Source organism: Cyprinodon tularosa, unplaced genomic scaffold, assembly GCF_016077235.1.
Source record: "Cyprinodon tularosa strain WSP-4 unplaced genomic scaffold, ASM1607723v1 ctg181, whole genome shotgun sequence".
Taxonomy (NCBI): Eukaryota; Metazoa; Chordata; class Actinopteri; order Cyprinodontiformes; family Cyprinodontidae; genus Cyprinodon; species Cyprinodon tularosa.
Window position 1 is genome coordinate 932,947 of NW_024038614.1, and position 14,193 is coordinate 947,139.

General features: G+C 36.5%; 1 protein-coding gene across 2 annotated transcripts; it reads right to left on the reverse strand.

The window, feature by feature from the left end:
• Positions 1 to 1,518: 1,518 nt before the first annotated feature.
• Positions 1,519 to 10,811, reverse strand: kcnj12b (potassium inwardly rectifying channel subfamily J member 12b). 2 transcript variants are annotated; one of them, XM_038282321.1, is made up of 2 exons: positions 10,265 to 10,811; positions 1,519 to 3,460 (listed from the first exon to the last, which is right to left on the reverse strand). In XM_038282321.1, the coding sequence occupies exon 2, from the start codon at positions 3,347 to 3,349 to the stop codon at positions 2,081 to 2,083; it is 1,269 nt and encodes a 422-aa protein (XP_038138249.1). In that variant the 5' UTR covers positions 3,350 to 3,460; positions 10,265 to 10,811; the 3' UTR covers positions 1,519 to 2,080. The 2 variants fall into 2 exon arrangements, with proteins under 2 accessions (XP_038138249.1, XP_038138248.1); XM_038282320.1 differs by having other exon boundaries at positions 1,519 to 3,468.
• Between the last annotated feature and the right edge of the window lie 3,382 nt (positions 10,812 to 14,193).

Sequence of the window (14,193 nt, forward strand, 5' to 3'; positions counted from 1 at the left end):
AATGTTTAAAAATGGGGACAATTTTTTGTTCCTATCAATCATAATTTCAACGTGTCATTAAATATACATTTTGTCTATTTATTTACATTCACTGCACAACCAGGTGCTTCCTTACCTGTAATCAAAATGAAAAAAACTAAAACAATAAAAGCAATATTTTAAAGTGCAAAGTAGTTCTGATTTCTGTGAAGCCCTGACTGCCATACCAGGAAACCCTCATCAGCAGCTGTAACCGATGTTGCCATTAGTATGTGATCCACAGCAGAGCTTCTCCAGCTCATCTGCAGCAGTGCTCTTTGAGCCTTTTTACTCCATGAGGTGATGGAAGCAATTATCTCTGGATCTTTAACTTAATGCTGGGCGAGTTTCTGTTTCAGGGGCCCCCATGGGTTGATTTGTATGGATAAAAAAAAAAAAAAAAATACAAAATGCTAAAACCACATAAAATTATATTATTTTAATATTTTGTTTTAGCAATTGAGCCAATTTATCCTTCATCTTTCAAAGCATCTAAACCCTAGGATTTCCCATGAGCCCGAATTAAAAAAAATAAAAATAAAATTGAGAGCAAAGAATCTCCTATCGCTGATTGAATAAACTGTAGTATATGTGCTGTGTGGCTGGTGCCCAACAATGTCCAGCATAATGAAGGTAACCTGACATAAAGAAATATTCACACCTCTTGAACATTTCATGTTGTACCCTCCATTGTATTTTAGAAGGATTTTATCATAAAACACCAAGAAGGACATACAGATGAATGGGGAAAGCTGTTTAGAATTCTTCTTATGAATGAATATGTGTGACATACATTGAGGTTTAGACTGTACCTTATAGAATTATATCTCAGCTCATGTGCAAGAACTGCTCTGTTTTTTGGCTGCATCAATCTCTCCCTTAGTCCTGAATATTCCGTTTGTTTAAGAAAATGGTTTTCTACTTTATATAAGGATGTTTAGAAATGCAGCATGTGTGTTACTCAGCATAGCCTTTTGGATGTAGAAAAAGTTTATTTTTCAATTGTGTTCTAGATTAAAACTCAATTTATTGTCAAATTCAATTTGAAGTTAATTAGGTTGGTGAAATTCTTACTGTTGTGTTTTTTTAGGTTGACAATTTTAAGATCTGTCCAGGGACAATAGATGAAAAATAGCCTCTCGGCTAATTCTGGTGCATTTGGAGCGATGCTTAATAATGTGCACTGTCCCAGTCAAATACATTATACATAAAATTAAGTAAAAAAAAATAGACCTGTCCAGATGTACCCCAACTCTTGTCCCATAAGCGCTGGAAATTGGCACCTGCTCCTGTGCAACACTACAAAAACGAATATTAAAAAGCAATCAACGAACATACAGACGGCTGGATGAATGGACTTAGGCAAATGCTTGTAATAGACTTATTTTCATTTTTTTGGGAGGGGGAGTTAATAAAAAGAAGGGGGCTAAATTAATCTCATCTTTATATTTTTAAGAGTAAAAAAATCATTGTATTTATTTTGTTAAGATACCTCACCCATCCACTGCTTTGTGCTGGTTCATTGCATTATGTTATAATTATATTTTAAATATCCTTATATTTTTCTATCTTAAGGTTTACTTTGAATCAAAGCAGTTCAGTCTTTCGGGAGATTATCTAATTTTACCTTATTGTGTTTTATGTGTTATTCTACAAAGTTGACATACTTCACTTTATATAGTCTTTATCAGCTATATGGAATTGAGATGGAAATGTGTTTCTTACTGAAGTAGCTTAGTACAATATTGTACAAATTTGGTTTACTACATATAAATATTCACTGCAAAGATATATCTTTTGCATCTACAGATAGTCCCATTGCAGCGTTACTTTAAAACACACATATATAAAACCATGATGATTTCCTAGATCTGAGGAGGAGGATCATCTGCAGTGAAACATGACAGTTTTCATTAGCATCTAATAAAGCTCAAGAATCATCTAAAAAGGTAATCCCTGTGTGGCAGCAGTAACAAAGCTGTCCTCATTGGTGTCCCTGTGTCGACAGAATAACGTCCACAATCTGAGCTACTTCAACAGCCCCTCTGTCAGCAGGTAAAGGTTAAAGTGCTGATTCTCTTCGGGAAGATGGTGGATTGCGTTCAGAGGTGCTTAACTCCGATGAGCCCCTTTTGTCTTTGTCTTTCTCCGCATCTCCGTCCAGATCCTCATCCCTGCTGATGAATGCCAGCTCGTTCTCATAGCAGAAGGAGTTGGCGCCTGATGTAGGGAACTTCCTCTCCTCCATGTCTTTGGCGCTGCACCTGGGGGTGGATGACACCTCAAAAGTTTTGTGAAAGTATGCATAATCGATTCTGTACTGGCTCCTTTCCTCGAAGATGAGGGGCTCGAACCGGTGGCCCCACAGGATCTCAGAGGGCAGGTAGGAACTCCGTGCTTGCGTCGTCATTGCCGTAGCCTCCACCAACCCTTCCAGGATGATCACAATCTCAAAGTCTGCGCTCTCCAGATCTTGCTTGCTGATGCCAAACAGAGGACTTTCTTCATCGATCTCATGGATGACAGTGAGGGGGGCGACTAAAAACAGTCGGTCTGTGCCTTTGTCATAGCCAACATTCATGTCGATCTGATCCAGGGGAATGTACTCGCCTTCTTCTGTGTAGCGGGGCTTTACCATCTGAGCCCTAACATGGGCCTCTACAATGTGGCTCTTCCTCAGGTTAGCAACCCTGAACATGAGGCACAGCTTCCCGTCTCGCATGGCAATCACTGCATTGTGGCTGAATAGAAGAGTCTCTGCACGCTTTTTGGGCCTTGCCATTTTGGCCATGATGGCACCAATCATGAAGGCATCAATGATGCAGCCCATGATTGATTGAAACACCACCATGAAGACAGCTGCTGGGCATTCCTCCGTCACATAGCGAGCTCCATAACCAATAGTCGTCTGGGTCTCGATGGAAAACAAAAAGGCGGCCACGAAGGTTTTGACTTGTGTAACACAGGGAACAAAACTGTCCTCCTCTCTGCTACTTTCCATGTCACCATGAAGGAGGCCGATGGCCCAGAAGGCCATCCCAAACATCAGCCAGGACACAACGAACACCAGGCTGAACAGCAGGAACATGTATCGCCAGCGGATATCCACACAAGTGGTAAAAATGTCCGACATATACCTTTGGGACTTCTCGTCCATGTTTGAGAAGTGGACGTTGCATTGGCCGGTCTTGCTGACAAACCGGCTGTGGCCTTTGCGTCTTGTTTGGATCTTGCCGTTGCCAAAACTGCCCACAGCTGGCATGGTGCTCAGTCTGAGTCCCTCTTCTTCACAGGACAGAAAGCTGTGGTGGTGGACCCGTCCTACGCTCATGCCGCAGTGGAACACAGCCAGGGGGGCTTCACATAACCAGCCTGGCACATGCAAAACCGAGCCAGCTCACAGAGGTGCAGAGCTCTGCTGGGCAAAAACTTGGTATCAGTCCTCAACTCCTACAGAAGACAAACAGACAAAAGGTTATCGTCAACAAGAGCAAAAATGAAACTAGGGAAAAAAGACAAACAAATGTGAGTAAAACCTTTAGGTTTGTGTTTTCCATCTACTCCTTAATTAAGTAGAACAAATAAAATATTTAGATTTTCTGGGTAGAAAACATGGATTTTTAATTCAGCCTTCAGAGTCACCAGAAAATCCTCAAAATGCATTTTCTACAACAATCATTTCAGGTATTGATTTGTGTCTGTCTTCCTTTCTTTTCCTGATGCATTATCGGAAATACTTTGGTCCATACCATACACATTTCTCAGATCATCAAAGTACACAAATAGCCAGTTAATTCAATGCCCTGCCACTTTATGTGACGTATCTTGTTTTTCCTCCAGCTGGCACAACTGTTAAAGGCACTCGGGTCCTGCCATGAAGCTGTGTGATTCCCTGGCGGGGCTAAAGTGGAACGTAACAGAGGCTAAAAAAAGATAGGGCAGAAAACTTGGTATTGAAACAGAGGTCGCCTCAGATACAAGCGGTTCGATGGAGATGTTAAAGGGATCACCAAAGAACTGTCATCGAAAACAGTTTAAAATAGCACAGTGACATCAATGTGTTGGGGTTTTTTTGTATTATAGCAACCTAATTCACTCATTCTGTCTGATAATTATCGGCTCAGAGAGAGTACCACTTTAGCAGACATCTTTGTGTTCATATATGTAAGCAGCAGCTTTGATGCATAAATAAACAAATATGAATTATATCACTTTTTAAAACCATTTTGTTAATTTGCAATTATTCTGTTGCCTCAAACTAATTTTCTCATATGGTTTCCCTGTTCTTCCATCTGTCTCTTTAGCTCTGATCATTTTATAGTTGAATGCCAACAATATGATGCCACCTCTTCCATGTTTGACCATTATGCTCCTGGGCTTTTCGTGTTCCTCTGCTTTTGCCAAACAGAGCACCTACACTAACATAAATATTTCACCCAAATTTTATGATCTAAGTAATTTTAATACTTAACAAATTCCCATTTACTTTTTTAAAAGGTAATTTTAATACAAACTTATCAAATAAACTTTACATTATTTTTATTCATTTGTAAATCAAGTTTACTTATTTTAAAACATAAAAAAATGACACTGACTATTAAAAATAAAGGCAGAAATAATTTTTCAGAAAATATTTGTGATAGAAATATTTAATATTAGAGCAACTAAATATGTAAATATATCTGCATTAGGTATATGTATGTTTTCTTTAAATAAGGGGTTATTAGAACTCTCCCACACCAACATAAAACGGTTTGACCAGGACAACAGCGGGCTGTAACTTTTAAAGTACGTTTCGCTGCAAACTACGAATTTCAGGTTTACAGAAGTCCGTTGCACGGAAAAAAAAAAAGGGAAGATGACAACAAAGGCTTGATGGATTTTATGAGTAAATATTAAAAATAAACTGCAGAAGAATGATGCCCATTCAGAGCCAGGTAAGAAGCAATGCGACAGAGACAGACCACACCGCTAATTTCAATGATCCTGCGTTAGGCCAACAAAAATGACAGATTCTGATCGAGTGAATGTTGTGCGTTTAATTGCGAAAAGGAAGCCTTTCTTAAAGATGGCAAATGAACTGCCAGCAGATCCAGAGGGCAGAGAACTTCCAAAGTATCTAACCTATTCTACCCCCCACAATTGTTAGGGACTGGCTAATATAGAGTAGGTGAAAAACGGCCATATTTTGCTTGCTGTTCTCCTATGAAGTAAAGAAAAGATCAACTGGGGCACTAAATTCAATAGATGGGGAGAAAAAAGACTGTTGTATGTTGAATGTTTGTAAATTGTTTTGCTGCATTAGAATATATTAAAGATACATTTTTTACTTTACTATTCCGTTGTTCTTCCATTTTTGGTTATCAAAACGTCAGTATCATTGTTCTACAGTGATCCCTTGTTAAATATTTTTTTTCATTCTTTCACTTCTATGATAAAGGCCAACTTTATTGTGTAGCCAACTAATAGCTGCACTTTGAGGAGACTTTTGCCCTTGTAGATCCTTGCAGCTCCTCCAGTACCATGGGATGCTTTTCTGATTGACAAATTTGAAGTGAAAGCAGTTCACCTTCACATCACTAACTGCACTCTGTTTCTGTGGCTGGATGTCAAGCTGTGGTTCTTGGAGTTGGACCACCATGCAGACAAATAGACATAAGCAGCACAGCGTGTTAAAAAGTTTGACAAAAAAAAAAATCTGTGTGAGTAAAAGTGATAAAACTGACAAGATTTGGATGAAACAAAGTACAGGCAAGGACAGGCATGGACTTAAGCAGGCAAATGATGGAGTTGAAGATTATTGCGAGACAAACATCTGGAAACTGTGATTTGATTAGCAAGAAGAAAAGAATTAGGGTAATGAGCCCATAACATGGGGAGCGATAAAGCTTAAACTGATGGAGGCTGTGGTTGAATGTAAAAGTCTCAATAAACATGAATAGAGCTGAACAGATATTTACTATAACAGGAAAGACTAATAAAACATAAACAGAGACTTAATAGGAATACATTTATTAAGAATATGCAATATGAGGTTAGACTAAGAACTCTAAAGGATAATCTAATCAGGAAAATTTCAGACAATAATAAAAACTAGGGAACGATCAAAAGGAGGCTGGACTTAATAAACACTAAATGATACAGATAATGGTCCAAAAAGGAAAAACAAAACAAAAAAGACCTCTAAATCAATCTGTTTATTTTAAAAATGCTTTATTCATCCCAACTGAAAATTAAATCTTATAATTGTTAAAGGTTTTATGTCATCCAGGAAGATTTAAAATTGTCTATCTCACAGCAGATCTGAAGAAGCCTGGAGAAAATTTACTCTTTGATTTTCAGATGCAAACATTGATTACCTTATAAAAAAGGACATTATTCCTCTTGGTGAGGACTGCATGACTTTGAATGTTAGAGATGAGGTTCAGCCCCCATGTGGAGCATCTTTGCCGTGTTTGTGAGGAGCCAATATTCATTAAGGAGGTCTATATCCCTCCTTTTCCTAAAAATCTGACCAGCTTCAACTTCATTTTCTACACATGGATATTCTAATTGAAGGTTCAAGCCTTAAATCTTAAGGCTAAACTTGTTTTTCTGTGTATGTGGCAGATACAGTATAGCAAAGATCAGCAGAGAAGCTAATGCTTCTAATTGTTCTCTAAGACCATCATACAGGTGAGTACCCAAAAATAAAAAATAAAAATCGAGGCCACATGAATGACTAAAATGTATGTTTTTTATTCAAAATGTATAGTGAGTTGTTGCTTCTGCTGCAGCTTCATAGACCTATTCAGCTTTAATTTCTTGAAGTGTTTCAGCACCACTTTTCTGTTTTGACTTCACAATAAAAGTGTGAAAGCTGTGACTACAATGATATAAGTAGTCTGAATGGAGCCCTGTTCACTGGAAACTTTATGGGTTTTGTTTTATGATAGAACTGTGCTTTAAATTGGTCAACTGCAGTTGAGTGGTAAGATTCATGTTGCATTCAGGTTTGATCTTAACTTTCTCTTACCAATTGTTGATTAAATCCCAGGGCAATTAAATTATATCTTGATTCCAGCTCCAATGTTCTCCTACAAAGCTCCTATAAGGCTCACATAACAGGTGGACTTTTATTGAGATTAAATCACATACTGATTTTTCATAACATGCTCATTGCTAACAGATTGGTTAAAAGTTTTCTATTTAAGGAAACCAGGCTGATTGCAATATTTACTTTGAAGAATTCGCTCCTCCTGGGTTATCATGTAATGTTTGTTATTGCAAAGAGTTCACAGCAAGCAGCAGGGATGTTAAACGGGCAAATATTGGTGGTTTAAGGATCTTTTTTTTTTTACTGCACCAAAACTGTCTAGATGTGTCTCACAATTAGGAAAGTCAGTATTTCTGCTGTGGTAATTCATCACAATGAAATGCAATAAAGTACATAAATTCAGACATTTGTTTTTGTTTTGGATTCTTAGCTTCAATGTTAGAAGCAGATATGAAAAGCTTCTAAAACTGTAAAATAATATCTTAGTTTGTCTGCACTTGCTGCTAAAATACGTCTGTATAATTTGTTTTTGTCACAGCTTTCTGGGCCATGGTAACCAGTGGGTAACCAATGAGTTTTAAATGAAAATCCAAACAAGTGGCATCACTGTAAAATTTGAAAAGAAAGGTTTGATATCCTATTCTTTAATAGTTTTATGCATCTTTGTTGGATCAATTTTTATTTTCAAATGTATTTATAATCATGTCCCAGAGGAGAGTACTCAAATGATGTGAAATGATGTTGAAAGCCTCCCACAGCAGGAGTCAAGGACAGCTGAAAACAGAGACTGTAGCTCAGTGAATTGCAAAACACAGTTTGGAAAAAAAGTGTGTTCACATTTAAGGGACCATTGATTTGATTTTCTCCCATCAATAAAACAATTAACATTGGAGCTGAAACTATGGATCACAACAACTTTGCTCTGGTTACACTATTTGACATTTTTATATTGATTATTATGTGAAACCATTTCTTTGTGTTCTTTTTTAAATCATTTGTTTACATTAGTTTCAAATTGGTTTCTTATGACTTATAAAAGGCTTGGTCTCTAAATCAACCTTTAGTTACAGGGCCTATAGACAGGAAAGGGATATTTTGATGCTAGCATTGTTTTTTCTCTCGCTTCACCACAGTTTATTTGGGAAAAAGTGAAAGAACAGGAAGAGTATAAATAACAAAATAAATACACCTTTTTAGTTTTTATTTATTATTTATTTGTTTCCTTCTCTTTTTATGCTGATGTATCTCCTCTAAATAGTCAGCAAAATAGATTAAAATTTGCGGTTGTAACATGAAGAAATGAGGAAATTCAAGTTGTATGAATATTATTGGGTACTTTTAATTAAAACAAGCTGGTTAGTATTCTACTTTAACTTAACATGATAAGTATAGATAATTAAGCCACACTTTCCTGTTAATACAACCCAGCCATATTATTGCACTTGAATATGGTTTGTAATTATGCATTCCCAGCTATTCCTTATATTCTATTTATACAAATGTAAAATTCATATACCACATTTCCCAAAGCTCTGTAGATGTCTTGTAATATTGCATCACACCAGTGCAGAACAAGTAACAGTGGGAAATAAACTGATATTTAGGGAAAATCAGCTAAATTCAGATGCTTTTTGCCTAACTAAATAACAAGTTACAGTTCCAAAAAGGTAAAGAGCAGCACCCAGGTTTCCTTTAAAAAAATATTCCAGAGCGATGTGGAAAATGCTCTAAAAATACAGATATTTTAGGATTGCTACAAAGGGAAGCCTCTAGGAAGTTTCAAAGGGAGTTCAGTGGAATTCAATTGAAGGCAAAAGACAACAACATAAATCTAGAAGCTGTAGCCGCGCACCGAGAAGAACAAAACATTTTAGATTAATATAAAAATAAAAAGAAAACTCATGAGAATTTGTGCAGTCTAAGAGAGAAAAAAAATCTCCATGTAGAAGTGGATTTCTAGTGGAGTAGCAAGTTTTTAGGGCCCCCTCCATTTTACTATGGTGCAGAACTGAAGAATCCGATTTAATGATAACATGATACCTAAACATAATTTGTTAAGCTTTCAGTTCAACTTTCTTTTCATTGTTTTATCAATCATCAATCAAAATCATTGCCTTTTAATTAGTTGCATTACTAGTTCTCTTCCCAGCACTCTGAATTGTCTTCCTGCTGATATATATATATATATATATATATATATATATATATATAAATGTGTGTGTGTGTGTATGTATATATATATATATATATATATATATATATATATATATATATATATATATATATATATATATATATATATATATATATATATATATATATATATATATATATATATATATATATATATATATATATATATATCTTCCTTTGCCTTGCCTTAACATTAAGTAAAATAATGCAATGGCTTAGCATCATTTGGCTTTAAAGACAGTTCATGTTTGAACTGAATATGGAGAAATGTCTGAACCACAAGATTCCAAACAATCAGAAAAAGGCAGCTGTGCAGAAAACAAAAAATGAACATAATGATATCTGGGTCATTCCAGTATACAGAAAAAATTTATTATGTCTTTTTACTAGCACTTTCCAGTTTAATAATGAAGTAATTAAACATTACGAAATATGATGAAACATTGTTAAATAATATAAAGTCTAATTGCATGAAGGCAGTTGGAGTTTATTTATATGGAGCTTCTGTTTGGACGCTGTAATCTGTCCTGCCAGTGTCCCCATCATAGGTCTTGGATAACTCCCTGTTTATGGCCTTCATATAACAGGTGCACGCAGTTAAAAGTAGGACAGAGAAGAATTCACCACAGTGAGACAAGAATGTATTTGCTGAGTTGAACTAACCTTGAAACTACAAAATCTGATAATTTCTGTTTGTTTGTTTTGTCCATTCTTACTTTTTTGGGATGTTTATACAATCCTTTATATTTCATGATAATCTAGTTGCTAGGGAGCAGAATATGAGTTTCTGATGGTTTTATTTCTCAATTATCAAGTGCTAAAACTTGCCTACTTTCACACAAGTCACACTTCTGCCTGCCATGCTGTTATTTTATCACTAAAGTGATGGTGAGGATTTTTCCTGCTGTGAATTGTTCTTACTAATAATACATTGGAGCTGAAAGATGAGCAACAGCCCAATTTAAAATCCACCTCCATCCTGATTTGTTATTGTGTCTCAATAAGGAAAACACTTACCTTTTGTTCAGGTTTTTTTTGATAAATGTGGAGTTTTATCGCTCTCCCTTCTTTTCTGAAGCTTCCAGGTTTATTTTTAACCAAATTTTTGCATGATTTTCTTCAGGCTCCTTCCACTTGTCCTCTTCTGTTAGGGGCAGAGCCACTCTATCATCCCAGGAAAGAAAAGAAAAAAAGCTGTGAATATCTTCATGTTTCTGCCTGATTCACATGTATCTATTGTTCCACCAAATCTGGAGAGGATCCCACTCTGTCCTTGATATCCAGGGGGTTCAGAAACAGACCAGAAATCACAGAATGACTTCAGCCAAGCTCTGAAGTCATTATATTTACTCTCAGAATAGAACGGTAGTCTAATTAAATGAATTTAGGGCCTGCTGGTCCGGTCCAGTCAACAATTCGATTCTTCACAGATTATCCTCGCAGCAGCAGCGGCCAGCAGTCTCTCCTCTTCCACATGTCTCTCACTTTCTTAGTATATCTGCCATCTGATCTTGTTTTGCTGCATATCCCACTCTGTATCCCACATCTAGTGAACTATTGCTCACAGCTCAGCTCCGGTCCTCCCCCTCCCTCTCATGGTGTCACTGTAGATACTTGGCATTTGGAAATGACTACGTGCTCGTCCACTGTGAAGTGTTGATGGTCAGCTGATGTCCAACCGGCTCCATCAGGATTAATGTGTGCAAATATGATGACTACATATGTTCTGATCAAGGAGTGAAATCCCTTAGTTTTAGCATTTTGATGGAGATGCAAACAGCATTCATTGCCCCTGTAGTGTTAAGAAACATGAATTCAGATGCTTACTTACCTAAGTCATTAATACTGCACAATGCATCGTTCTCAGGAGAACGGGGGAAATCACTACTGACCCCTCACACCTGTTTACCCTCATGCCCTCTGGCAGGAGATACAGGTGCCTCAAATGCAGGAAAACAGATGTGAAAACAGTTGCTGTTCCTGGGCTTTCAGAGGGTGTTTGCTAGAGTAATTTGTAAATTATGTAAATATGGATTTCTTTCCTAATTTCATTTTATTCCTGTCTTATTCTTATTTTACTGTTCTCTTGTATTATTTTACTTTTTTAAGATCTATATATTTATTATACACCAACCAGAGAAGCACTTCGATCATTGTATACCTGATGGGCAACGACAATAAAGAATAAATTTTTTTTAGGGGTGTCCTCTAAGGATGCTTATTTATTTTTTCTACGGGTGCTTTTTTTTATTTCTGTCTGTGTGCATTCTGTTTGCACAAGCTGTCTCAGGGAATTACATTATGGTTTCAAATTAGCCATAAAGACTCTTGAGTCTTTAGTTTACAGTTATTATCAACTATGTTAAAAAAAATGAAAATGAAAAAAGGTTTGGTAAAAAAAAAAATAAAAAAAAAAAGTTTTGTTGGTACTGACTGCTTTCTAGATACCATCTAATTTTTGTGATCTACTGCATCGATTCTTGAAGGCAAGAATCGATTATATAAAAAAAAAAAGAACAAATAAAATACATTAATGGTTGGCACACATTAGCCAAATCAAGTGGAATACAACTTCCAGTCCAGCAGATGTCGCTGCGGATGTGTTGACGCCCGCTGCTTTGTGTAACAAGCATGTCCGGCAACGAGTCATATGAAATAAAACATGGAGGACACTATGAAAATTCGCCCCGCTGCTTCATCACATTTCAAGTCAGATGCTTGGATGCATTTTGGCTTTAAAAACAAAGAAGGTAAAAACGAAATTGATATGACGCACGTAATTTGCAAAAGGGGAAATGTCATACATTTGAATGTTTTCATTTCATTGGTTTAAAGGACCACTGAGGCAATGTAAATGGCACTGATTATCCTTATTTTGTAATTTTAAGTTTGATGAATCCTAAGATCTTTTTGTCAGTGTGTCCACTCCAGTAATATCAATATTTGTGTCCTGTATTTGTTTTCATGGCAACACCTCCAAAAGTCATTTCAATAAATACAGCTATGTATGAATTCAGTTGCTTTCAGTTATGTATCAATTGAAGACACTATCCAGATCATACCCAGCCAGTCAGCCACTGGTAAGGGCTGTATCTTTTTCTTACAGTGTTCAGTGAAAATATCGCAATGCATCGCAATATTTCAAGTATCATGATGCATCGTGATAGAATCGCATCGTGGCATGTGAATCGTGATTCAAATCAAATCATGACTTCTTTGCCAATACCCACCCCTATTACACGCTCCCTAAGAGCAGAAAATTGTTTTTTTGTTTATGTTGACAAGAACAAGAACAAAGCTCCTTTTGGCAAAGACAATTCGTAGAACATAAGAAGGTGAGTACAGGAGTTTTGGGAACTCCTCATAGGTCCTCCCTACTGCAGCACTTATTCATTTAACTTAAAGGTATAGTGGAGGATGCTCCTTTTCCGGGTGGATCATCAAAATAAGTGGTCCTTCTAATTGTCAATCATTATGGTGATATGTTTACGCAAGGCCGTCCTAAGTGCTCGTCCCCATTTTCACTTAAAAGAAAAGTTATGTTTTAGGACAGTTTCACCAGAGTTCAAATTGAAGCCTGTTAACTTCTTGATCTTTTCACATCCTAAAAGCTTTGGAAAGCTGGATTTAGGTAGAGTGGGTAAAATCTCCCGAAAGATGTGGTCGACTGAAAGCTGAAACACAAATCTTCCTCAGGAAATGCTTGTTGATTTAATATAGAAAAGACAATCTTTGCCTTCATCCATACAACATAAAAAAACTATAAAAAAAAAATCTGTAAATGTCTATACCTGGATAAAATGTGTTCGGGGTTGATCAAACAAAAACTGGATAAGTTTAGTTTAGTTAACTAATCCACATCCACAATGACTGTAGCATGGCTGAAACTATTCTTTCTGAGGTCCAGTGAAAATGTATGTTAATAAAACGTAATATAGAATCTGCAAACTCCAAGAATACAAAGAAAGGGATATAAAATAATAAAAGAAATTCTCACAAACAGAGCCAATAAAACTCAAAGATGAGGAGATGTTACCCTTTCACAGGGTTCATACTATACCTCATAATGTAAATAATGATTCACTCAATAATTAAGACAACAGCATGAATAAGCTGATCATAGCAATATTTGCAGTGTATCAGTGCTACATACAAATAAGCAAATGTATTTAACTTCAAATGTAAAAAAATTACAAATGTACAACAGATATGTTAATAGATGTTTCCCTTCTTAAGTGCATCAGCAGTATGTGGGGATGTTCTGCCAACTTGTCCCTATTATGAAGTTTCTAAGTCTTCTGCATCAAATGTTATCATTGGTTTGTTGCAATTTATCCAAATAAATCAGTGAATTCAATTTATAATCAGCCCTTGTCTTGTAAAGAAAGGTCAGAATGGTTTTATGGTAACGCCTCTAATACTTGACCTATCTGAGCTGTGGTCCACAGGGAAGCTAAGACAAATTATTTTGGAAAAGAAAAAGTAAACATTTTAAAACAATATGCTTTAAAACTAATAAGAACAATGTTGCTTCATATGCAGTTATCCATGGAGCTTTGTGGCATTACTGCCTGAACCCTAAATGGGTTATAGGCTCAGATAGATGACAGACCAGATGGGGATGATGATGTAAAGTGTGCCACCGGGATAGAGTAAACCCAGAGCTTGTTGTTGTACCCAGTGAGTTATTTAAAGGCCTCCGTCCTGCAGCAGCACAAAGTGGGCCGGGTTCAGCCAGTTCCAGTGGTTGGTCACACTTGATCGCCTTTCAGAGCACCAGTGCATGACTGGGTAACGTCTGTGCATTTCAGAGCTGGGGTGTTATGCTCTATTGTTTTTTTCAGGTATGAGGAAAAAAAAAGATTTGTTAGGTTTCACCAACTCTGCTGCTGCTGATCCTTAATCTTCTGGATATTTCTACACTGTAAAAAAAAACGGCCTCATTT

Coding starts and splice junctions, on each gene's coding strand:
- kcnj12b (XM_038282321.1), bottom strand. CDS start 3,349: ATGAGCGTAGGACGGGTCCACCACCACAGCTTTCTGTCCTGTGAAGAA.